The sequence below is a fragment of the Hyposmocoma kahamanoa genome, unplaced genomic scaffold (genome assembly GCF_003589595.1).
Source record: "Hyposmocoma kahamanoa isolate Upper Pololo Valley unplaced genomic scaffold, ASM358959v1 87, whole genome shotgun sequence".
NCBI classification, from domain to species: Eukaryota; Metazoa; Arthropoda; class Insecta; order Lepidoptera; family Cosmopterigidae; genus Hyposmocoma; species Hyposmocoma kahamanoa.
In genome coordinates, this window is record NW_020654422.1 from 14,861,231 (window position 1) to 14,886,049 (window position 24,819).

The window sequence follows — 24,819 nt, forward strand, 5'->3', positions numbered from 1 at the left end:
ATGCAAAATTCATGGTAACATAGAGACGTTTCGAATGTTTAGGCCGCAAACTGGACGACAGCGAGCAGCGGTGCGATGGCGACAGCGATGTGGGCGGCGCGGCGGCGCGGTTAAAATGGCCAGGGGTCTATTCTCGTTCTCCGTTCCATGTCCGTCCGAAACAATTACTGTCAGTTATTCGACCAAATGAAAAGACAGTGTTAAGTATGAAACTTCATTCGCATCATGCTTCCTTTTATTTGGTCGAGTGTTACTTCTTTGATAGTAATTTTTCGGACGGAGAACGAGACTACAGGGCCTGTTCTCGACGCTAGGGACCATCGCTTAGTTTGAGACCGTAAAGTGACGTTACGAGAGTGTGAGCGCGATATCGATATTGTGACGTGACCTTTATATAGTACCTAATTTTTTATTTAGCATGCATTGACTTAAGTACAAATAAATGGACGACGGGTCTAATACAAAAACCACGAAAAAAATGTCCCAAGTCAACCTATTCGACATTTAAATTGTAATGTCATCGCAGTATCGCGCTGTCAGTAGAACAAAGAAGACTAAAGCGGAGTGTGTCGCGCTCTGTATACGATTTTAGCGCCTTACAAGTGCGGACACTTTTTAGTGCCGACCCGACGTCCATATAATTGTAAGTTAATGTTAGCATGAGTTATTATGGGCGCAAGAAGACGTGAACCCGTGTACTACAAACAAAGAAAGCAAGCAGCGAGTGTCGCCGAAGATCAAGAACAAAATCCGGATAAGTTCTATGATAACGCTAAAATAACCGTGGAGACGTTTGATTATATTCTTGCAAATATCAAGTCAGAATAGGAAACAGACTATAATTTTATGAACAAATAGTATTCTTCTATGCGCTCTTCCCCTCTCTGGTAGCAAGATCATATTTTACAGTCTTCTTATTCAATGCCTCAAGTTAGAATGAAATATTTTCACAAGGCCAGTTTGGTTTTAACTCAGTAACCGAGTGCCTCAGAGCTAATGCCCTCACAAAACTAAATACATGACTTTCCCATACAATATCCCTCACAACCTCCTGAGGGCGCTTTATCAGTATTAACTCACCATTGTACAAGCTCTCTAACTCATGCAAGTCTCTGTGCTTGTGAAACACTGGACAGCACAAGCTACATCAAATATTTAGGTGTCATAATCGAACATCATCGTAATTTAAAACCATATTGTAGCGCTTACTTCTGGAGTTCGAAAATAAGAAATATGTTTTTAAAAATTTAACATATGCAGCTAGCAGCTCCCTTCTCAAATCAATGTATTTAGCTCTCTGCCAATCATTCACATAAATTTGCCCAAAAGGATGCCTAAAATACAGGTACATATTTACTTAGTTTAGGCATCGCTATTACACTTTAGGTTCTAATATTAAAATGTTATAGCTTTACTATGAAGATTGTACAATGTAGGTTCCTTTCTTAATGTTTATTTTAATACTATCGACTCATCCGTAGAATAAAGATCTATGTGCAAGACTACTTTGTTCTCAGGGCATAGTACATTTCGTTGGTTCTTCTTCACTGCGGATATCAGATCGACATTTGTTCGATTTCATATTTCCGTAAACGAAATAAGATATATAAATGCTCAAAACGCCTTTATATAGGCCTTAGTTTCAACGAAATTATTCTCCTAACGTACTTATTCTCTTTTCGATATATAATCACATCGGACTCTGTTCTTGGCATGAGTCGCTATAATAGCTTTATTTACATTTGTTTTCCTTGTATTGTATCAGATTCATTTATATTGAAATCTGGTTGGATTTACGCGCAAGACTAGATGCTTTATAGCATTAAAAATACTACTAAACATCTAACACCACCTCAAAAAATTATATCTGTCTCTTAAAGGCAGGCGTCCACAGATCCGCAACACACGCATCAGACGGATCGCATTATACGGATTTTAGTATTCTTTGTATAGAAGTTCATACAACTGCGTCCACTGATCCGCATCCCTCGGAGCGCACGCCAGGCCGGTGTCGGTAATGCCAATGGAGTTGCACGGGGGGCGACTTTTTCGATGCGTACCGACGACGTCATACGCCGAGTTGCGATCTCTTCAAAATGTGTCATGTATCCAGATATCATGTTTAGTATCCTTTCTTCTTCTGCCAACAAACAAGCTACCACGACAAATTGTTCTTCATCACTTTCCAAATCCATAGTCAACAAGTTAGACTCGTCCGCTCGCTACGAAAAGTGGCGTCGGCAATTCGATTGCTGCCGATATAGTGGACGCACTGCCACAAACGGAGCCGTTGCGATCCGTTCGACACGTGCGCTGCTGATCTGTGGACGCCTACCTTAAAACAGGTATTTTTTACGAAATTTTGAAGTTTTCTAATCTAAGTTACAATTTGTAAAAACGGGGTAAAAATAAAGTAGCTACCTACCGTCTAGTTTCAGCACTTAACTAATTTTCTTACGGTTTTAGGTTTTAGCAAAGGCAGAATATATGGGTCTCACGAATTACTCTAGTAAAATCGCTAATGAGAGTAACACGATTTTTGTAAAACAATATATTTATAGCAAGCAACCCCATTGATTATATTGCGGACTAAAAAAAGGTGTGAATAAAGGTGCTCAAATAGATACTATATAATATATTGATATAACCAATGCGTTCCACAGAGTGAACCATATTATTCTGTTATCAAATTACATGACTGCGGAATTCATGAATCATTTGGGACTGTCACAGGGTTCTCATCTGTGTCCAATGTTTTTTTATCGTATTAATCATAAATAATATTACTAACTGTATACGTTATTTTCAATACTTGGTATATCGCGATGACTTACTTATACAAGGTAATATACAGTCTTGAGGACGTTACATTTTAGAATTTGACGGCCGTGGCGCGGTGGCACAAGCACGTGAGGGTGCAAGCAAAGTAATATTATTAAATATTATTTTTAATGCAACCAAATAGGCTCGTATTAAGGTCACAAAAAACACATTATTGTTTCTTATATTTTGGACGATCAAGTCCTCAGTGCGTCAATAGAAGTGCGAATTTTGGGTATTGTGTTAAACGGCGTATTATATTTTACTGCAAACATACATAGATAGTCAATAAGTCATGGAAAATGTTAGTCCTTATAAAGCATACTTGCAAAAGTTTTACAAACTGAATGCAATGTTAACACACTACGGGTCGTATTCTAGAACTCTACTCAATCCTCAAGTCAGAATGTGAGTATGGTTTAAAGCACTCGAAATCATACTCAAGTCCCTGCCATTAGGGTTGTATTTCCAGTGCTTGAAATCATACTCATGTATTCTTGAATATGCCATTTCAGTTTGGAATTTGTTTATACAATCGATATAGATAGAATAGACAGCGTACAACGCACATTTCCTCGCTTTCTAGCATATTAGATTAAAATAGACAATGCTCTTTTTTTCTTCAAGCTTTTTCAATAGGTACGGAACCGCGAAAACAATGAATAGCGAAGGATAAAATATTTAGAATTATATTTGTAAAGTGATGCATTAGAAATTATATGTTATGTGAAACAAAAAACAGAACGTCATCAATTTAAATAAGCATTTAGGCGTTTCGCTTACTGCCTACGCAGTAAGCGAAACGCTTTTCGCTTAACGCTTAAAAGAAGTATGCAGGCAACGAATCCGACATATTTTCATATGTCATTCAGTACGTAACGAATATCGCTGAAGACGGATATAAGCAGCACTGATAATACCATTAATAAAGGGATATTTAGCTATGCCAATGTCGAAGAATGAATTGTAAAATATATTTTTATGTTACATTATGTTATTTGTCGTTTAAAACCGTAGTTATATGATAATGTGTCGCCCTAATGTAAACCTAAATACGATTTTTTCCTTGCGATCAAATTTTATTTAAAATATTGATTAATATTTTCTTACAGTACGATGCTATGATGCTATGATGGCCGTTTTGACGTTTGTCCGCTCATCAAGTTGCGTATTAATTCATTACTACGTCTAAGGAGCTAATTGCTGTACACAATGTACAGGATCGCTAGCTAGGATAACTTCAGCCTCCGGCAAACTCGCGTCAAAGCTCAATGCAAAACAAAGCAGTTTCGAATTGACGTTGCTTCTAAAAGAACAAACTGTGATTGTTATAATTACAGTTTTGACCTGACTTTGTATTTTGGATATCGATACTGTTGACACTTGCTTGTCAATTTGGACTTTGTTTACGCCTTAATAATCTAAAAACTTATAGATGCGACACGCATTTGATTATATTTTTTTCCAGTAGCAGGCGATAATCGTACAAGAATGTGCTCTAAAATCTTGGTGTGCTGTTGACTGTATATCACAACGTAGAAAATAAAATTCTCAATTCAACTATGTAAGCATTTTCTTTTTGTCCAAATTGTACATATCCTCAATTCACGCTAATGGGTACGATATACTTTACAACTGGTTGGACTTAATTTGAAAAAGTATCAGGTTTCAGGTTTTTGTATAAAGAATGTACAAAATTGCTCATTAAAGGATAACCATTATTAAAAATATAAAATAATAAGTATACATTTTCTTAATTAAATTTTGACCAAAATGTTGTCTGTATAATTATACATCCAATAATATGCATTCGATTTAGATGCTGGTTAACTTAGCAGTTATCTTTGTTATGTTAAATAGCCGAATTAAAAAACCACAAAACACAAAAAAATCTCGTTGTTAGAAAACCACGTGTGTTTTAACTCTGGCTCCTTTAGCTCTAGGTTGTAGAAGTGGTAAAAGACACAAAATATTTAAGAAATATTTTAGTCACTTAAGATAAAACTTTACGATATAAAATGAAAGTATTATCAAATTTAAACGTCAATGCTAGTATTGAGTTTACACAAACTTCATATACACTGCATATTTTAATCGGCATTGAGAAATAAATTGTTAGAACGGTAACGTTATAATCGCGTCTTGCGAGTAACTTAAATTGCAAACACCCTTCCAGGGCGTCACATTGCACTGTGATTTTAAAAATATTGTTAAGAGTCTATCCAACCTCAAATGGCTTTGGTTGATTCCGCATAATAGGGAGTGTTAAAGCAATCACTTTGGAAAAAATATATAGTAAAAATTGAAATTACGATTCCTATAAATTTTCACGGTAGAAAATATACCACAAATTTACCTCGTAATTTTACAAGAAAATCGTTGTATTCAATAGGTACTTACATATACCAATGGTTTATTTTTGTACCAACCTATCTAAATATACTACGTATACTATACGATATACATTTTTCTTTTGAAAAAAAAATCTGAAATACATAAAGCCAGTGCCGCTAGACTTAAGAAAAATGAATTGTATTATATATAATATAATTGTACTACGGGAAAAAATTGTTATACATATGATTATGAAGTAAACTATTTGAATTGACACTAGCCGATGCATATTATTATAATAGAAATATACATACTGTAATATATAATATAAAGTATATATTAAGTAATCTCAGCATAAGGCGCCTTCAAACTAGACGTTTATTTGTTTCACGGCTTTTGATAATTCATGAAATTTAATTTTAAATTTCGTTGTATTGTAATAAAAATATTTAAATAGATCTAACTAAACGGTGGTAACTCTGTGCGGTAGCAAAAGAAAGCGCCATCGGATGCAAAACGTTGGAGCGGGGGTGGGGGTCGTCGAAAGGATGCTTGTTTGAACTCGTCTTTACTACATATCTAAAAAGTGTCAGGACAACAGAGCTTAAAAAAAAAATTGTTTGGTAAATTTATTATATTTTCTAAAAAGTCATTGCACTTAAGTTGTTGTTTATAATGTTTGTAATGTACTTCTACAAGATTATTAGTATTTTACAAAATAACCCAGTATAGTAAATACTTCGTACATCTGTAATGAAAATAATTGTCTCTACACTTCGAAGGTAATTAGTAGGAGTGATAACCTGAAATGATGAACAATAAGCTCATAGCTACTCGACATATCGAATGATTTCAAAAATAACGGCTTACCACACCTATGTTCATTATAATAATCATAACCACACATTCAACATAGTTCCGCACTAGGGAAACCCTGTGCCGCGGGTGCCATGTACACACACATATATATAACCATAAGCTACACCCAAACTCACGGGAGAAATAAATGTAGGCCATACAAATATTTCTCCCGGCCCGGGAATCGAACCTGGGACCTTTGAGCGGCATGGTAACCTTTCGGCCACGGAGGCAGTGCAGCCTATATTCATTAGGAAGATGGTTTAAAAAACTGAGGAGTATTGTGACATGAGCAGGCATTGAAACGTGAGTCACCCACTGTTATCACGTGATTATTTTAACACACTAATAATTTAACGTGCAATAAAATTTAGCACATTCCGAATACAACTTTTTAAATACCAAAAATGAGCTATTACGGTTTAGGACACTATTCTAGATAACATAAGTGATGGGACGAACAAGATTTGGGGGATACTGCCGCTATGCCCATCACTTTGAGATACAACAAGTCCCAAGTGCCTGTAATTTCACCAGCAACCTTATCTTTCAAAACTGGAACACAGTACTGCAAATAAGTAATCACATTACCGCTTGGCGGCAGAAATAGGTAAAGTAGCAATACTTCCCTGGACGAACCGTTTCACACGGAGCTCTACTGCTACTAACATAATATACTTATTACCTTATTACATACTCATGGTCATAATATTTAGAGGAACGCTAAAAAAGATTAAATTACAATAACAACATTCATATGTCGCACTGTTAATACAATAGTGTACTAACTCAAAAAGTGGACTTTCTCAGAATCGATGAAAAACGAATTACCTCACTTCCCGCAAAAAATCATTAAAATTTACGTATATGTTATAGTTTATTATAGACACTTAGAAAAAACTCTAATGTATTTAAAAATAAAATGGAAAAATATTTAATATTTTTGAATAAGGATTATTTTGGCCAGAACTAGCTCACATAAAGTGTGAGATACACTTTTGAGTTTTGAGTTAAGTGGATATCTTTTGATTATTTCTTACAATATTCTAACGATGGCCTTTTTCATGTGTAGAGAATCAAATTTTAAGTTCGGTAATGATATTATATTAAATTTCACATAGTTTGAATTACAACACTATTGTAATAGTAGTGTGATAGATTGCCACTGGCCACATATTCCAGAATACTTAACCGAAATAAAAGACGATTCCCATTGTTCTTTTTTCAAATTATAACGTTCTAGTACATGCGGCCAGTGGTTAATATTATGAACATTGTTATCATAATTCAACCTTTTTAAAAACTTTCTCTAAATAATATTTATATGTCTATGAGTGTATAATCTACACTATAATCTACTCCAAGTTGGAAATAAAACTTTTTTTCAGATCTTAATTTTTTTACTGATATTTCCCAATAATCTACACAATTAGAACACAATGTTTTATGAATGAGTATTATGATTGCAATACAAAATTATATGTAAAAACTCTAAATTTACTTAATACATGCTATCTACAAAGGAGTAACCCTACCTTAATCTAAATGTGGTCTCTATTTTGATGTACCAGTTGTTCAATATGATTAATCGACTACCCCATATAACAAAGAATTGTGTGATATATATCTTTAGTGATAATAACGCTAATGCCTTTCCATTAGACGCATTAGAAGTTGAAAAGTGTAATGACAAAAATACATGCCTCACTAAAAGCCTAAAGCGTCGCGGTTTTACTGAACGGATGATGTCACCTGGATATTTTTAGGAAAGTTAACGTTTTCGAAGGGCTTTACTGATTGTTTTAGCCGACTATTTCCAAGCCAAATGGGAAGGTAACTGAGCTAGTTATAATGTGCAGAGCATTTAAGTTGTCGGTGCTAAAATTTAAGGGGCTTGTTCTGAATATGAAAAAGTACAAAACCTTGAAACAATTGTATTTAAAAATTTTCTTTTTTTTTAATGTAAACAGCCGCAGAACTCTAGATTAATGTGGACAGCAAAATTGTTCTTTAAAAAATTTTGAAAATTCGTGAAAAAATTTTTCATTTTCAAATATATTTTTTTTTTATTTATTTATTTTGTAGAATGAAATGTTCGGGGTGCCCAGGTACTGCAGTGCACCTGGTAAGTTTGCGGATGCACAGACTGACTGTTTTTAAACATTAATACAGAAAAAAGTTGTGGCAGTAAGACGGAGAATGCTGGACAGCCCCAATAGCATACAAAGGACACTAGCCGATAGACAGGACAGTGCTTTGCAAAGGCGTGTGCATTTTAATAATTAATTTGTTTATTTTATTACTTATTTATTATTTTATTAAGTGTGTGTGATTTTCATTGTTACAAACGTAGATGAAAGATTTCCTTGTTTTTTGTTTTTGTTTTTTGTACTTCAAGTACTAACAACATGGAATCTACTGGCGTGAATAAATAAAGTTTGAATAATAATATGAAATTTGAGTTGACTGCATACATAATAAAGATGATATTTTATAGTGTTATGTAAAAAAAGATTAACATTAGTTGGTAGCTGTACAGGTATTAGGCTGAGTGAAGAAGAGTTTCATAGACTTCATCGAAAATCAGAATGAGAATCAGAAAATCGTTTGTAACCAAAAACAAAGATCTGCAAGAAGCATTACAGAAAAATTCGTACGGTCTGCTGATTTGTTCCGTAGCTCACTTGGGAGAGCATCAAGCACGGTATGCTAAAGGCACTGGTCCGAATCTAATCAAATCGTTCGATCTTCGCTTTATTAATGATTGTAACAAACTAGTGGAATAATTTCACAAAAAAAATGAAAAACATTGTGGTAAAACATTGTGACATTCAATGCATTAATAAAGTAAATAAAGTAACAAACGTTTTGGATTGTCTCTCATCCAATTAAGCCCGTCTCCTATTGTAATTGGTAACATAGCTCTTTCGCTTCCTCCACTCACAAGAGCCTTTTCACACGCCCCCGTTTATTGTTTGTTAAGGTTTAGCAAAAATCTCCGAAACGCATTGAAGCAAATTTCACGAGGTCGTCCGTACCTATTTGAGTGGTAAGGTAAAATACAATGGAAAATAATTTCCTGGCTAGCGAGCCACAGTTACAGGACAATGGGTCACACAAATAAAAACTAATGGCTGCTCTGGTGTGACTTGACACAAAAGAATGCGGTCCTGTAAGCCATCATATTCGAGATAAGCCAAAGTAGAAAGCGCATTGCTTCGCATAGAGAGGTGAATGAGATTCTCGTAGTTATTCGCGTACGAAATTTAGAAATCCATTTTTCTACGTGGAAGCTTAAAGCCCTCCAACTATATATTATGACACCGAAAAGGACTCCTTCATAACAATAAAGCCTGTAATATTATTATTAATAACTAGTACCCACTTGTGCTACTGGTATAGTCAAGAGTACATAAAATTATTGTTGAATTTCTGAGCAAAACATGTTTTAACCAGGCGCTTGGTTTAAATTGGGTTAAAACCCATTAACGCCCACAATCGAAAGCAAAAACTAATTACTTACAAGTAAATGTATTGTATTGTAAATCGAGTTTTGTTCAATTGAATGACTTTTAAAATAGTTTTGCTTTTTGATATAGACATTCGATTTGCCTTCTATAGAACCGATTCGCTTGAAAATTGCATCGAAATAAATCGGTACAAAATATTTTGATCGTGAAAACTTGAATTGATTTTCATGAAAATTGAATCGTAATGTGCATCCTTAATAATGAGAATCCACAGGATTGTAAGGTGGGTATTGTGTGAAGTTGCCTCCTTTCCGTCTAAAAAACTTTTTTTTCATCGAAATTTTGTATTAAGTGTAGAATTTTACGAAATTCCGTATTCGCCGTTTTCTGCCCACGTGTTTGGGCAGAAATTGGTTAAAACCCGACAGTTTGGGTAAAAACCCGGTTGTTATACTTTTGGAGGACGACTAGTGTTTATTGTAGCTCAGTCTGTTTGTTACAACTAAATTATATATGTAATTCAGAATATCTGTAATATACCTTAACACTGACTAGCATTAAGTACATTTTACTTGTGTTAGGCTGTTGATTTTCTTAAATAAATAAAAAAGAAAAAAGAAACCCGGACAGGTCGATTGGGTTCTGTCAACAGTACATCAAGCTATACTCTTTTATTCGATTATCATCTCCAGGACAACGCAAGATCCATCAATGTGGAACTTGCTGTGCTGTATACAATTTAATCTTAAGCATGAAACTTGACATTCTCCTGACTCTGTACCTTGACACAATATATAAGCGATACGCCAGACTTCAAGTTTTAGACCCCACCTCTTATTCTCATAATGGACAGAATAATAATAATAATAGAATACGTGTTTATCAAGGGTAAAATTTGGAGACAAAGGAAAAATATACAACTGACGATCGTATCGCTGCTTAATTTCTTAAAAGTTCTATTAGAATTACATCACGTCAAACATTGTTTTTTTTTGCTGGGTTGCTTTCAGTTTAATAAAGCTTATTGCTCTGGGCTGAAGCGCAACTCCAATTTCATAGTAATTGGTTTTAAATAAATTGGTATTAAATATGTACGTATATTGTCTAGCAACTGTTAGGTATATCAGTGACTTGATACTTGTAACAGCGACATCGGTAACGAGCTCATCACTACTGTGATCTAGGTTAATCTCGTGGATTTACTCGGATTTAGTTTTGCAATAACAGAGAATAAGCGTTTTGTCGCGTAAGGCGAATATTATGAAAGTTTTTGTACAATTTCTACACCAAGAAATCATGAAATACTTAACACACTAATTAATAGGGTCACGGCGGCAGTAATAACAAATTTTCAGGTTAAATACTGAAAATATGTATATTTATAATTATCGTAATTGTGGTATATAATAGTTATACGGACCAAACCAATCGAATCGACTTCCTTACTGTAGATCAAACAAAATAGAGACAAATTGGACATCTGTCATACCAGCCAGAAAAGTGGAGCACAAATAGGTGCCCACATGATGGGGAACACAATAGAGTGCCTCAACATCAAAGATGGGAAGGTGAGCTGAAGCTGACTGTAGGTCCCTGTTGGAGTAGATTAGCTCTTGATAGAGCTCATTGGAAAGATATGGAAGAGGCTTATGCCAAAAGGGATGCTGAGAGATTCTGATAAGTAAATAGCGAAGAAACTCGGCCTCTTCTTCTTATCGTATCTATGACGTACACTATAATGCTCGCCATCGTGGTGTAAGGATTTGTTTAAAAATCGACGTATGGTACTCGCCGGTTGTCAAACGTACAAGAAAGTAATGGCAGTCGTGCGGAGGGGCTCCTTTCGTGTACTCAACTAAAAAGGAGTAAGAAATACATTACACGATGACTTGCTGACCTCACAATTATGTTGTTATATAAAAAAGAGCGACGGCAGCCTAATGATTGAAAAGACGTTGTTGCTCTATTGAAAAGACGACGATTTGAAACCCTGTGGTGTGACGCTTCAGTGAATTTTTAGTAGCAATAATGGTAAAGATAAACGTCGTCTCGACAGGAATTTGCATATCGTTTCACTTCTTTACAACACTCTACATAATCCTGTCTCCAAGGAATCTGAAAGAGCGTTTCAGCTTTCCCAGGTCCCAGGATAAGCCCTGTCGCTCTCTCGTTAGGTCCCAGTTATCTTTTCCATCATTCAATTTCGGTTTTTATTCTCACTCCTTTACTGTTCGTGCGGTCAGACTTTGGAACACACTTCCTATTACTGTACATAATAGTAAATCCTTAGCTATCTTTAATATGAGAGTCAAGAAGCACTATTTACCCTTTACCGCACGTAAACCCGTTATTGTTAATTATTGTAATTGTAGTGCAAGAAATTTCTTTTAGAAATAACCAGTAGCTTTTGTTTGTGTTTTCCGTTTTACTAAATCGACGGTTAATAACCAAGACCATCTATCTACACTTTTTTCGAATTTTAGTTTTAATGCAGTTCTTTTTAAGGCCTAAATACGCATCGTTCTCTTAAAACCACTAACTCAAAATCACAATAAATAAGGAGTTATGATGTAATAGAAATACCGTCTAAGTTCCACGACGTAATAAATCTCCGGAAATACCATCTATCTACAGCGAACGCGTGCTTACTCGTTTAATGCGCGTTGCGAAGTGAGTCGAAGAGAGTGAGACCTTGACCGTTAGGCGTCAAAGTGAGATGTAACGCTGTTAGAAAGAGAGGGGATGCAAAAAATCGCGGGCGGGGGTGATGCTGAGGGTGATTTGTAGTGACAATGTTGACATTTCGTAACAATACAGGTGCGGACATGCATTCTGTGGTTTAATGTAAAGTTATTTGTTTGTGTTACGGTATAATTAGAGTAAATTGGTGAAATTACAAGTGTTACAAACGTGTATTAATAAGTAAGTATCATTATTATTTATCTTTATTGTAGTATTCGGTAAAAGTAATGCTAATATTTATTTTCATACATTGATTTGGGTTTTCAAATTGAAATACGTTAATTTTATGGCGATATGTCTTTACTTGTGGCATTATTTCATCAAATAAATATTTTTACTCGATACGTAAGTATCGCCTATGTTACATGTTTTCTAATGTAAATTAGAAAACATGTAACATAGGCGATATTGAAACCAAAATCCAGTGTTTTCGGTGTAGTTAGGTTATATTTCTGTTAATAATAAGTGCGAATTTTTTTAGTGTTTATCGTGTGAGCACTAAGGGTTTGTTTGGTTTTAAATCCGAGGTAGGTTAGGTACTACGTAACTGGACCCAGCCAAAACAAAATTTTATTTCTCAGCGCAATAACAAAAATACGTAGATAGGTGATATTTAGCATCCAAAATTAGTATTGTCAATGTGGGCAGATAGATGTTATTACTTGAAGACTTTTGGGAAAAGTTACGGTTCGGCGCCTAGATTTTAATTTGGGTATTTTTAAATGTAGAATTTGTAACGCAAACGGTAAAGTACGGTAGTAACTTATATTTTGGTTACAGTCAAAATGTCGCAATTTTGTCAAGGCTGGAGGGCTCGTCGAATTTTGGCAGAACTTAAGCAAAATGAGAGAAATTCAATAAGTTCTACATCCGGTGAGTTAAAATTTATTTAATTTAATAATTGAACTAGTTATCCAATGCTTTTTCAAAAGTTCTCTTAAATAGATATTAAATCGATGTCATCTTCTTAATGCAATAGGTAGTACCATAGATTGTACCTAGATATAAAGGTCGTATTGGTTTTCAGATGAGCATCCACAAGAAAATGCATCACCGAAAGCGCATTGCAGTATTCAGAAGTTTGAAACTCTCTCAAGTAGCGTGAATGTTGGATTCTTAGAACTTACAGATGATTACTCTAAGAAACGTATGATTGCAAATGGTTACTTGAAAAAACATGTTTCTTTATCCGATTTAACTTCTGACGCTTCAGACCGAAAATCTTTTATCAGAACGAGAAATATGTCAGCTCCACCTTCACTTCATTTTGTTTCACCTATTTCTAAAACTCCTACTCTTCCCAACTCATCTGTCTACTGTGATAATGAAGATAGCGATGTGACTTACTGTGAAAGTGAGTGCGAAGAACATGACGACGAATTTGGAGATATGAATGAAGGACGAAAGCGTCGTCATATCAGAGACGAAAATTCTTGGAAAAAAACAAAAGCTAAGAAACTTCGCATGCTTGGTGAAGAATATATTGGATATAGGAAACCGAAAGGTTGCAAAGCTGTACAAGACCAAACTCGTTCTGCAAAAATATTGGGGCCAAGGTGTACGTCAAATTTTTGTCAAAAGAGCATGGTAAGAAGTTGTCAAAAGTTCGAAGAGGAGACTAGAAAATCCATACACTATACATTCTGGAAAACTATGAACTGGGATCAACGTAGAGTTTATGTTGCTGGTCTTGTGACGCGCTCTGTTACAGCCCGCCATACAAAAGCTGCCCATGAAACTTCACGACGAGAAGGAACACTCCACTATTATTTGCCACTCGAATCAGACAAGAAAGTCCAGGTTTGCAAACAAATGTTTCTTAATACCTTATCGCTTTGTTCTTCTGCCGTACAGTCTTGGGTGAAACAAGCAGAATTTGCAATGGTGTCCAGTCAAAATATTCGTAATTCTAGGGCAAGTACCCCATTAAGCAGAAAAACCTTAACTTTGCGCAATTTTTTTGACAATCTCCCAAAACTACCGTCTCATTACGCAAGGAAAGAAACGGCCAAACTGTATCTGGAACCCACATACCACTCCATGTCACAATTATTTAGAACTTATAAAAACTATTGCACAGAAAATGAAGAACCAACAGTCAGTAGATTTGCATTTGACAAGGAATACTATAAAAAAAACTTGGCATTATACGTATTAAAAAAGGACATGTGTGACACATGCGCTAGTCACCAAACTGGAAATTATGATGAACATGCCTTCCAAATGCACATTTTGAAAAAAAAATAGAGCACGTCAAGAAAAGGAGGCTGACAAAAAACTTGCCAATTCTGGAAAACTCACTGTTCTTACTATGGACTTGGAAGCAGTCAAAGTTTGTCCATTTTTGACGGCGAGTGCTCTCTATTTCAAAACAAAATTAACTTGCCACAACTTTACCATCTTCAACTTAGCTACAAGACACTGCAAATGCTACTGGTTTACCGAAACAGCAAGCGATTTAACTGCTAGCACATTTGTTTCTTTTGTCATTGACTATTTAGAATTTCATTGTCTACCAAAACAATTGCCTATTATTATATATTCAGATGGGTGTACTTACCAGAATAGAAACACTATTCTTTCTAATGCTCTTCTAAATTTTAGCATCAAGCACAACATCACTATAACCCATAAGTACTTAGCACCGGGTCACACGCAAATGGAGTGTGACTCCGTTCACAGTGCCATCGAGCGAAAGCTCAAAAATAGGGAGATTCATCTCCCAAGTGATTATGTATCTATCACAAAAGAAGCTCGCACAAAAGAAAAATATGAAGTAGTCGAAGTTGACTACAGTTTCTTTAAAAATTATGCTGATTATTCTACTTTTATATACAAAACTATAAGACCAGGACGTAAAGCTGGCGATCCTGTTGTTACAGACCTGCGTGCAATTCAATACAACCCTGATGGTGGCATCCTGATAAAACTTGATTTTGACGAAGAGTGGGTGGTTTTGCCTCAGAGACAGAACAAAATTAACAGCCCTGTGGAATACTCCCAATTACATAATAGTATGCTGCCAATTTCGACGACGAAATATAATCATCTACAGCAATTAAAAGATGTGTTGCCTAAGGACTGTCATCCATTTTATGACGCATTGCCGCATTTTTAATTTTACGAATGAGAGATGCTTTGTTGATTAAATTGTATTAGTGATAAGATGTTGATTTTTAATTAAAGCCGTCAATTATAACTTTTAATTTTGTTTTTATTAAAAATACCACCTAACTTACGCAAAGTTGTACAAACATGAGCAAAAATTTTAACTAATATCAGCTAACTACAATAACTATGAAACTGATAAATATTTTTCAAATTTAATGTATACACCTTATTTCCTATACCTTTATAATAAATAATCAAACAAAAAAACAATAGAATTATTTAAAGAAAAAAAATGAAACGTTTTTTTCGTCTCCTGTAAAGTTGGCTTTTTGTAGATAGATGGTCTTGGTTATTAACCGTCGAAATGTGATTTGTGATTTCCTGTACAATAAAAAATGATATAAATAAATCGTAATTGAACCTGCATGTCAAACAATTTTGATAGGCTTTGGAAAACATGTGAACTATCGAACTCACATTGACGGACGATGGCTTAAACCCCTCAAAGAGAAGACCGGTGCCCAGCAGTGGGACGCATAATAGATTAACGATGATAATGTTGATATTAGTTAAATGTTAGATGATACTGATTTAGTAATAGGTTGCGTGAAGAAACAAAGGATAAAATAAAAGTAATATCAATTTAAATTAAAGCATTGCGTCGCGGTTAGTTGCTACATATAAGTACAGTCAAGAGCACGACAAGCTTGACACTTTGTACTTTGGACCGTGCTTAAAATAAGCGGCATAGATTTAGATTTAAATCTTCAGCGTCAAGCATGACGTGTTCTTCACCCTGTACAAGAATACGTAAAGATTGATCTGCAATCTAAGCAATTTTCGGCTCCTACTATCTACTTGCACCTTTTGGAGTCGACACCCTTGGCCTGTTGGGTTCCATTATTAAATAAAATTTAAATAAAATGGTAAATTTAATCCAAAAAATTAATGGACCGTCTGGGAAACCCAAGGACTGGCAGCTACCTTGCCCAACGCATTAGCATAGCTATACAAACGGGGACCGCTGCCAGCATTTGGGGCACTTTGCCGTGGGGACTCAATTTTATTCACATAGTTTAATCCTAGTTTTAGTTTATAGTATTTGAGCTGCATATTTTAACTGCACATTTTAACTTTTTAACTAATAAAATTCCTATTTTTGGAAATCATAATTTTCTTAACTTTTCAATGGACCATTCTTTTAAGTTTTGTGAACAATTTCTAAAAACCGTAGACTAAATAGCAAGATCGTTTCACATATGTAATACGATGACAAGAATTTAAAGTCATGCATTTATATTATTGTTGCTACAAATATGGAACAACACAAAGAAACATTTTCTACTGATTGAGTCTGTGGCTCAGTTGGTTAAGAGCGTTGGCCCCGGCATGGCAACATATACTGAATCGACTCCAGTCAGACCAAAGGAAATTTTTGTGTGTTGTTAGGTCTTAGCATCAATAATAATACCTAATGGTCGGAATAGGGTGTTCCAAGTGAGTAGACAAATGTCTACGTTAGATACAAGGAGTGACTCGGAGAAGTTAATACTACTTATTAAAAAAATGTTTACTGAAAGGTTACTTATCTACTAAATTGTCTTATATGACACTACTGGAATGACTTTAAAATGCAACTTCAGCTTCCTAGGCGAGTAGTACCTTACGACACTCTAAAACTATTTACGGAAATCCAGAATTCGAAACAAGTTATAAATTAGTAACAATTCCAACCATTGATATATATCAAAATGTATTTTAACAAAAATATATGTATATCATGTTAGTAAACCATCATGATAATTCAATAAATAAATATGGCTTATCGAGTTCTTAGGTTTTCGCGATTGTTATACATAGGAAACAAAACTATTTCAGTCAACCGTGACCATGGGACCTGTAAAAGGCCCGAAATGTCGGTTTGTTTGAAAAAACAAATATACGCGATTTAAATCCGGAAAAACAGTTTCATTTCCTATAAATATGGCTTGTTCATATTTCAAGTCTTTTGTAATTTGTTTCTATTGCTTTTGATGCAGAATTTCTTTTAAAATTTCACACATCAAAAACGGTAAATATAACACTAAATAAACAACTAATTATAATATTCTTACTCAAATTAGATAAAAAATGGATGTTGGCATTAAATCTGATCTGAACACTGACGCTGTGGCTTTATTCATATTCAAGTTGACCTTTAAAAAGTATTCCAGTTTCGTTCCATTTTTTACTTTCAATTATTACTTTATAATAAGTATTCAGTCGAACGAGGCAAGTTAATCGTCCAAAGCCCCCAAGTTGTTGTTTTCAAGTCCCATGTGCCTGTAATTTCAATAACACCCTTTACCCTTCATAACAAGAACGCAGTAATACTCACATTACTGCTTGGTGGCAGAAATAGGTACCGTATTTCCCAGAACAAACTCTTTCACAAGGAGCGCTACTGCTTCCCGTCGTCTTCTGAGCTAATAAATAAACAAATAAAAAGGTATTTATTTCTCCACAAAACAAGGAACACAATACTTAAAAAACGAATAGAAAGAAACAATAGTGATGTGAACAAAATGGTTAAAGACGTCAGCATTGTTGACTTTCAATCTGCACCTATAGCTAGCTAGCTGTTCGCTTGCTGCACCAAGGTAATATGCGGAGTGTACACCAAGTAATAACCTACCATAAGTAATAGTTAGTAATCAGTTAAAATTTAATGGACAGAGCCGAACAGAAATTAAACCAAATAACGAATGTTTTTATACTAGGGTTCATTTTTTGTGTAATTCCTTGCCACCATCAACCTTATTTTGATTTTACTATTTATATTAAGCTCATTAGCAAACTCGTCGACGATATTTTTTTTTCTAACCTCACAGTACCACTGTCTTCCTCTACATCAGTATTAAAAACCAGGCTCATTTCTGTGACCCCATCTACGTCTACGTCATATCTATGTCAACGCTAGTTAATTCAGAGATTTGTCTAGCATTATGAAGATGACAGCTGCGTCGTCACGTATGTGGCTGATATGATACGCGAGTACCTTATCGTAATGGAAAGATTTGGTCATGTGTTTATGTGATTTTTACGCCTGTAGCAGAACGTGTTGAGGTCACCATAAAAATGTCAAACGACTTTTGTAAAGCATTTACTATATGTTTTCGAGTATTTGGAAATTGAAGTTCTGTAGTTGCGTTTGTAATTTGAAGCTAATATTAATAAACAAAAATTTTTTTAAATATGTTTTTGCCAATATCCAATTGATCTTATTTAAAACTTTAATTTCCAGACACACTCTTTCGACATTGGATTGACTTTATGTAAAAAAAAATCAGCTTAATAAGGTGAACCCCAAATGTTTATAGTGTACATACGGCAGTAGATAGTTTCTTAGCATGAGCAGTTATCACTGACGAGTCTTATTCCGTTGCACTGGAGGCGATATTCGAACAAAAGTGTACGTCACTGTGTAACTGCACGTCAAGCTATAAAGCTTGACGTGCAGTTGATTACGAATACAAAAACATATTATATATGGTGGAGTATGTTGGATCTTTTCATGTTGGCTTTAGTTATTTTATTAATATTGAATTGAAAGTATCCGTCTTAAATACGTACTAATTTCTTAGGCACAGATGTACAATTTTTTCTCGTGCCAGATTACCAGCCATCGTTCTCATCTTCACTTTCATTCATGGGATCTAGGTTAACATTTATAGTTATAAAATTCGAAAATCTTGGCAACTTTCCAATTGATATTTCACCAGTCAGATTTTATACGCCAGAAGCCTGGACAGGCACCGCCAATGGCTTTAATAATTATGAATAACTTTGTGACCATGAACACACGAACCACCAAGGAATATGGTGTCTAACAATAATAATTTTGTCAAAATGAAATTTCAGCATTGTAAACTATATTAAGGAAAACAATTCTCTCTCTGCACCTCCGGCTTTTAAATTACACTCCTAGTATCAAACAGACAAGTGCTATGGCGAGTCGGGCTTAAACTTATTATTTATGTAAAATGTTATTTATACCATGTAAACATTATCTAAATTGACAATATATGAAATGATTTGTATAAAATACGAACTTTATATGAAAAATTATTATGAAATGTGAATGTTATATCAAACAAGAATCATATGAAGTTAAATTATAGGAAGTAGAAGTATTAGTGGTAGTATAAGTATTTGTTTTGAAATTAGTTTATTTAATTTTTGTGCACCAACTTTCTTGACTCTCTACCATTTCGTAAGTCTAACTGTCTGTTCTTTTCTTATTTTCTTTTCTTTATCAGATTTTTGATTGCTTAACTAACAACGTTATTTAAAGCTAAGTTATTACTTTAATGCATATCTGTAATGTTCTTCTTGCTCTATATTATTTATTTAATTCCGCTTATGGAAACCTGACAATCAAATAAGGTAATAACCTAAAGTGCCGCATATCCTCAATTCCACGCCTGTATAAACTAAATTATGGAATTACACCTCTAAAATTAATATATATCCTTGTCCGGGTTAACATCACGTAGTAATTCCCTGTTGTTGCGTCGCCCCTTTCACCTGTCAAACGTCGTAGGCCAAAGTACAATGGGGAGCTTAATATGCATGATGTTGCTCGTATTAGTATTTAGTCAGTTTTAATAAGTGTTAACATATGAGATAAAATATAGTGACATAAAAAGTTCCCCGTATTAACATTAATGAATCCAATTCATGTTATTTCAAGTTTTCAGAGGTAGTCAATTAATAAACTGTGTCAGTAAACCTACTATGATAAGTAGCAATAGAGCTCCTTGTGAAAGAGATGATGCTGGGAAGTACTGTCACCATACCTATTTCTGCCGCCAAGGAGTAATGTGAGTACTAGTTCGCGTTTTGCAAGGTAAAGGCGCTGGTGAAATTACAAGCACGTAGGACTTATCAAATAAATCATCGAGTGGTACTGCAAATGTTATGGATATCGTATTCGTATACGTATCGTTTAGCACCATGCACGTGTCTTGCTCGTCTCGTCACTTGATATCATAAAAAACCGAGTTTCTCCTAAGTTTGTATTGATAATGTGTTGTACCATTTTAAACTTTCTATTCCAATTTTTACTACGTTTTAGACGCCTTTTGTTAGATATTTTTTCATTGTATCATTCATGTTTTGCTTTCTTTGTCTATCGTTGGTCTTCTTGATGCATAATTAACTGTTTGAAATTTGTGGAATAGGCTCTTTGAGCACGTTTTATTTTTTTTTTTCTTTTCACTCATGCGCTACAGTCAACTTTATTGCTATGCAGTATTTATTCCCGATTAGTTTTGGGTAAAGAGAAATCAGAAATAAAATAGGTGACCGATGGTTCTTAAGTTACTATAACGTTCGAAATAATAATACATACATACAGTTATAACTCGCACGTAAGATAAAGATACTGAAGGAATTGTAGTAAGTACAATGGACCGGATATTATTACATCTCATCCGGACCGGATACCATTATAACCCCATTTCTATTTATCTAAATCTATTTCAGTCTCATTGTAATGACTTATTTAAGAAACGAAACAAATAAAAAAATTCATGAACTAGTAACGAGTATGTTATTTTGAATCTACGTTAATGAACTAAGTCGTATTTATTTATTTAAATTATCTCTAACAATAGATACAGCGCTAAATCTAAATTATTTGTGGGAAATGAAACAGAGTTCCATATAATTATTCAGGATTCTATTACAGCTTCTGCTTGAGAATGTTCGCTAACGCTCGTGTTACTAGTTGAAGCTATTAGGGAGTCACCACACTTACTGACGCAGAATCGGCTTGAGGCGATCATATTCAACCACACTTGTCGCATTCGGATGCGGAGGAAGCAGATTTGTTGCGGACGTGTGTCGAGCCGCGTCGTACGTGTCAATGCAAAACGCGTAACAATTTTTTTGCTCTTATTACATCGATTGTTATAACGCTTTTTCTTACCGACTTAATGCGATTCCGTGTCGGTAAGTATAGCGACTCTCTTATGTGAAAAAAAGTAGCTTCCTTAGGGAAGCGCAGAATTAGTCGCAGCGGTAACAGCCTCGTGAGTGTCATTGCGTTTAGGTCCTAAGGTTAGTTTTATGAGCAAAGGATCTAACTGCATATTTCTGTATTTTATATACAAAATAAAAAGATATTTGTTTTAAGTGTACTGTTGGTAACCCTTATGAATGAATGTCCGAAATCGATTTTTTTTATTAAATTTGATTTGATTTCAACCCATTTTTCCTGATCTAAATCGCGTGTATTTGTTTTTTTTCAAACAAACCAACGTTTTAGGCTCTTTACAGGACTTATGGTCACGGCTGACTTTTAATTAAATTAATTTATTAGTAAAGAGATTATTTTTCGATTCTTGCATCAAAACTGTCATTTTTCAAAATCAAAATAGAACTCTAATGTTAGCAATGTTTTCAGATTTTCACGATTGCTACGAATTGGAAATAAAAGTATTTTTCCAGATTTAAAATCGTGTGTATTTGTTTTTCCCAAACAAACCAACGTTTCGGATTGTTTACATATTCCATGAGTCAGCCGTGACCATTCATAATTTTAACAATACAATAAAAAAGTGAAATACAAATAATAAAAAAACACGTTAAATGGATCTACGATGCAAGTACTTCAATCTCGCTGATATTCTGCCAATGGGCAAATAAAATAATAATTCAGCCGTTAACTGGACGAAAATGACAATTAAAATACTATTCCAAGTCAACACAACCCACGAGGTATAGTCCCGTTTCTTTCGACACAACAATATCATTCACTATGATGCAATAAGGAAGTCATACCAAAATTAATTTTACAGTTCACAGGCTTAGAACACTTTTCTTCACACTGATCTATTCAGAAACAAATAGATAGTTAGGGGGTCAGGCATCAACTGTACATCAAAAACACGTAATGGTGTCATCAGTTCAAAGGTATTTTGTCTCTCAAATATCCGTTCTGTATATATAAATCACAAACTGTTTACCGATAACCTTCGAAATTTCTTAGAGGTTACATACTTGCATTCGTCGTCAGTAATATAATTCCGTGACACAGTTTCGTGCATGTATTACCCTTATTGAGTATCCTGTTAATATACCCTTTCAGTTCACCAACGCATGAGTTATTGTTCAATAAATTAGACCGAATTCTCGTCAGACTTCGGTATTTGCAAGTACTTTCAAGATGATATGGGTCTTGAACCCTTTGAATACTTGTAAGTACACCTTCGTTAACTTGGAAATTGTAGACGCAACTTAAGTTTACACTGGATGGTATTGAAAGGTCTTTTAAAAGGTTACACACGAGTGTGAAAGTATTATAAACATATTGTGTTAAACCAAAACACTGCAAGTTCCAGTATGTAATTTCATACCAAGTAGAATCTTTCGGCTTATTAAGGCAGAAAAAAAATGTTTTAACTGAAATAGCTTATTTTGCAAAATCAATTATAATGACTAGGTATCATTTTTTAGTATCTAATGTACAAAGTGAGTAAAATGTTTGTAATGTGTTGTTTCTTCTTTCTTTCAAGCTTTTCCAGAATATTCTCAGTACCCTGTTTTTGACGTTACAGTGTATTTATTTAACACAGTTAAGCTAAAAGTATTCATCAGTTAACATTTACATACATTTCTTCGTTTTATCCTGTACCAATAACTCAAGAGGGCTGCTAATCTCCATACTAAGTACTAATCGTAACTCTGAAGAAGGTCGAAATTCCGTCTTAAATCTACACGTCGCTGATCAGTCGCCTGGATGTAATTTATACAATTTGTTAATTTGCATTCGAGCCATATTTACAGAGGTCATTCTATATCCGAAACTGAACCTAAATCACTAAAAAATAAATCGAAAAAAAATTTCGTAAATTCCTATTTAATTAAATTTTTATTGAATTGATATTCAATTATTTTTTGTGAAATTACTCCACTAGTTTGTTATAATTATTAATACAAAGATCGAACACTCAGAAAAACACTCAGAAAAAAATCCTTCGATCCGGTCGGATTCGAACCGACGTCTTCTTGCATACCGTGCCAGACGCTATACCAACTAAGCCACGGAACGAACCAACGGACCTCACGAATTTTTCTATGTGCTTGCGTCGTGTCTTTGTACTTGGTCTTTCAACGACTTTTTAGTCGTAGCGCCATCTATGAGAAATCTATGACAGATATATCACCCCAGTTAGTACCTTTACAGCTACCAGTCCTGGCGAGAGATGTCGCTATTCACTGTATTAATTAAATTTTTATTGAATTGATATTCAATTATTTTTTGTGAAATTACTCCACTAGTTTGTTATAATTATTAATACAAAGATCGAATGTAAATAAATAGCAAATTATTACAATTCTACTACACAATCATATTTAAAAAAATACTTTAATAAGCGATCAAGAAAGATTACGTATCGCCCGGTGAAGCGGGTGGCGGGGTCACTGCCCTTCCGTGGTGTTCGACTTTGAGATAACTTTGCAAAACTTTATAAGATATAATTAGCCAGAATATTGAACAGAATAAGTTTTTGATTATTTTTAGATGATTTAGCATTATTTCTATTATTAATTTCTTAATTATGGTGAGAATGCTAATCGACACACTGTATAATGTAAATGGCCGTGTATATCAATACAAATACCCGATACCCGACTACACTGTCTTGTATCGAGATTAGCAGTCCCCTTGAATTATTGCTCCATGCTCTTAATGTGAATGGCGCATTTTGTTTCAGTGTTTAAAATTCTTGCGTAATTCAGTTCATAGGCGCTTTATCTAAATGAAATATTTAACCTTTTTCGTACGCAATCAAATTTGTATATAATTATATAAAATTTTATTAGGCTTACGACTTAGAGACTCCTACACTAGCGTCTTTCGAGCGTCAGCGTCTTGCGAACGCACGCTTAGCGTGGACACAACTTCCGCGCGGCGGCGACGCAACGCCAACGTAGCGTATACCCAACGTTCGGCACTATTCCACAGTCGCTCAGTGCTAAAAACAGCTAATATACTTACGATAAAGCTGAATCTGCACATTGACTCTCAAAGGCGGGACCAGCAAAGTATTATCAGCAGTACAAGTATACACTGCTTCCAAATACTGTCTGGTCAACCTGGGTATCCTCAACTCGAGGACACTCAATCTGGAGCCATCCTCGACCGGCGACAGTTGAGTGACAACTTTGTCGTCACGCCACCATCGCAGGCGAGGCATTGGTTTGCCTGTTAACAAAAGTAATATTAGATGAAAGATGACGGTCATAAGAATACTTCTTTGTACTTTAAAAGCGTTTTTCTTATCGATGTTGCCCTCCGTATTTCATCTACAGTAAGTTCTTTCCTAGGCCCCTTTTTATACATAACTTTATCTACAGAGATGAAGATGAATCGGTGGAGATTTACTTTATTTTCGAATTACTATTTACGAAGCGATCTAAAATTGCATGATCATTA

At 34.7% G+C, this 24,819-nt stretch overlaps 1 protein-coding gene across 1 annotated transcript in view; it reads right to left on the reverse strand.

Moving 5' to 3' along the window:
• The window catches only part of LOC113235391 (nephrin-like), a 187,437-nt gene that overhangs the window by 32,513 nt on the left and 130,105 nt on the right, over positions 1-24,819 (reverse strand). The window contains exon 5 of the mRNA XM_026471070.1: positions 24,382-24,588. Within this exon, the coding sequence (XP_026326855.1) occupies positions 24,382-24,588 (207 nt within the window). The remainder of the gene's footprint in view (positions 1-24,381; positions 24,589-24,819) is intronic.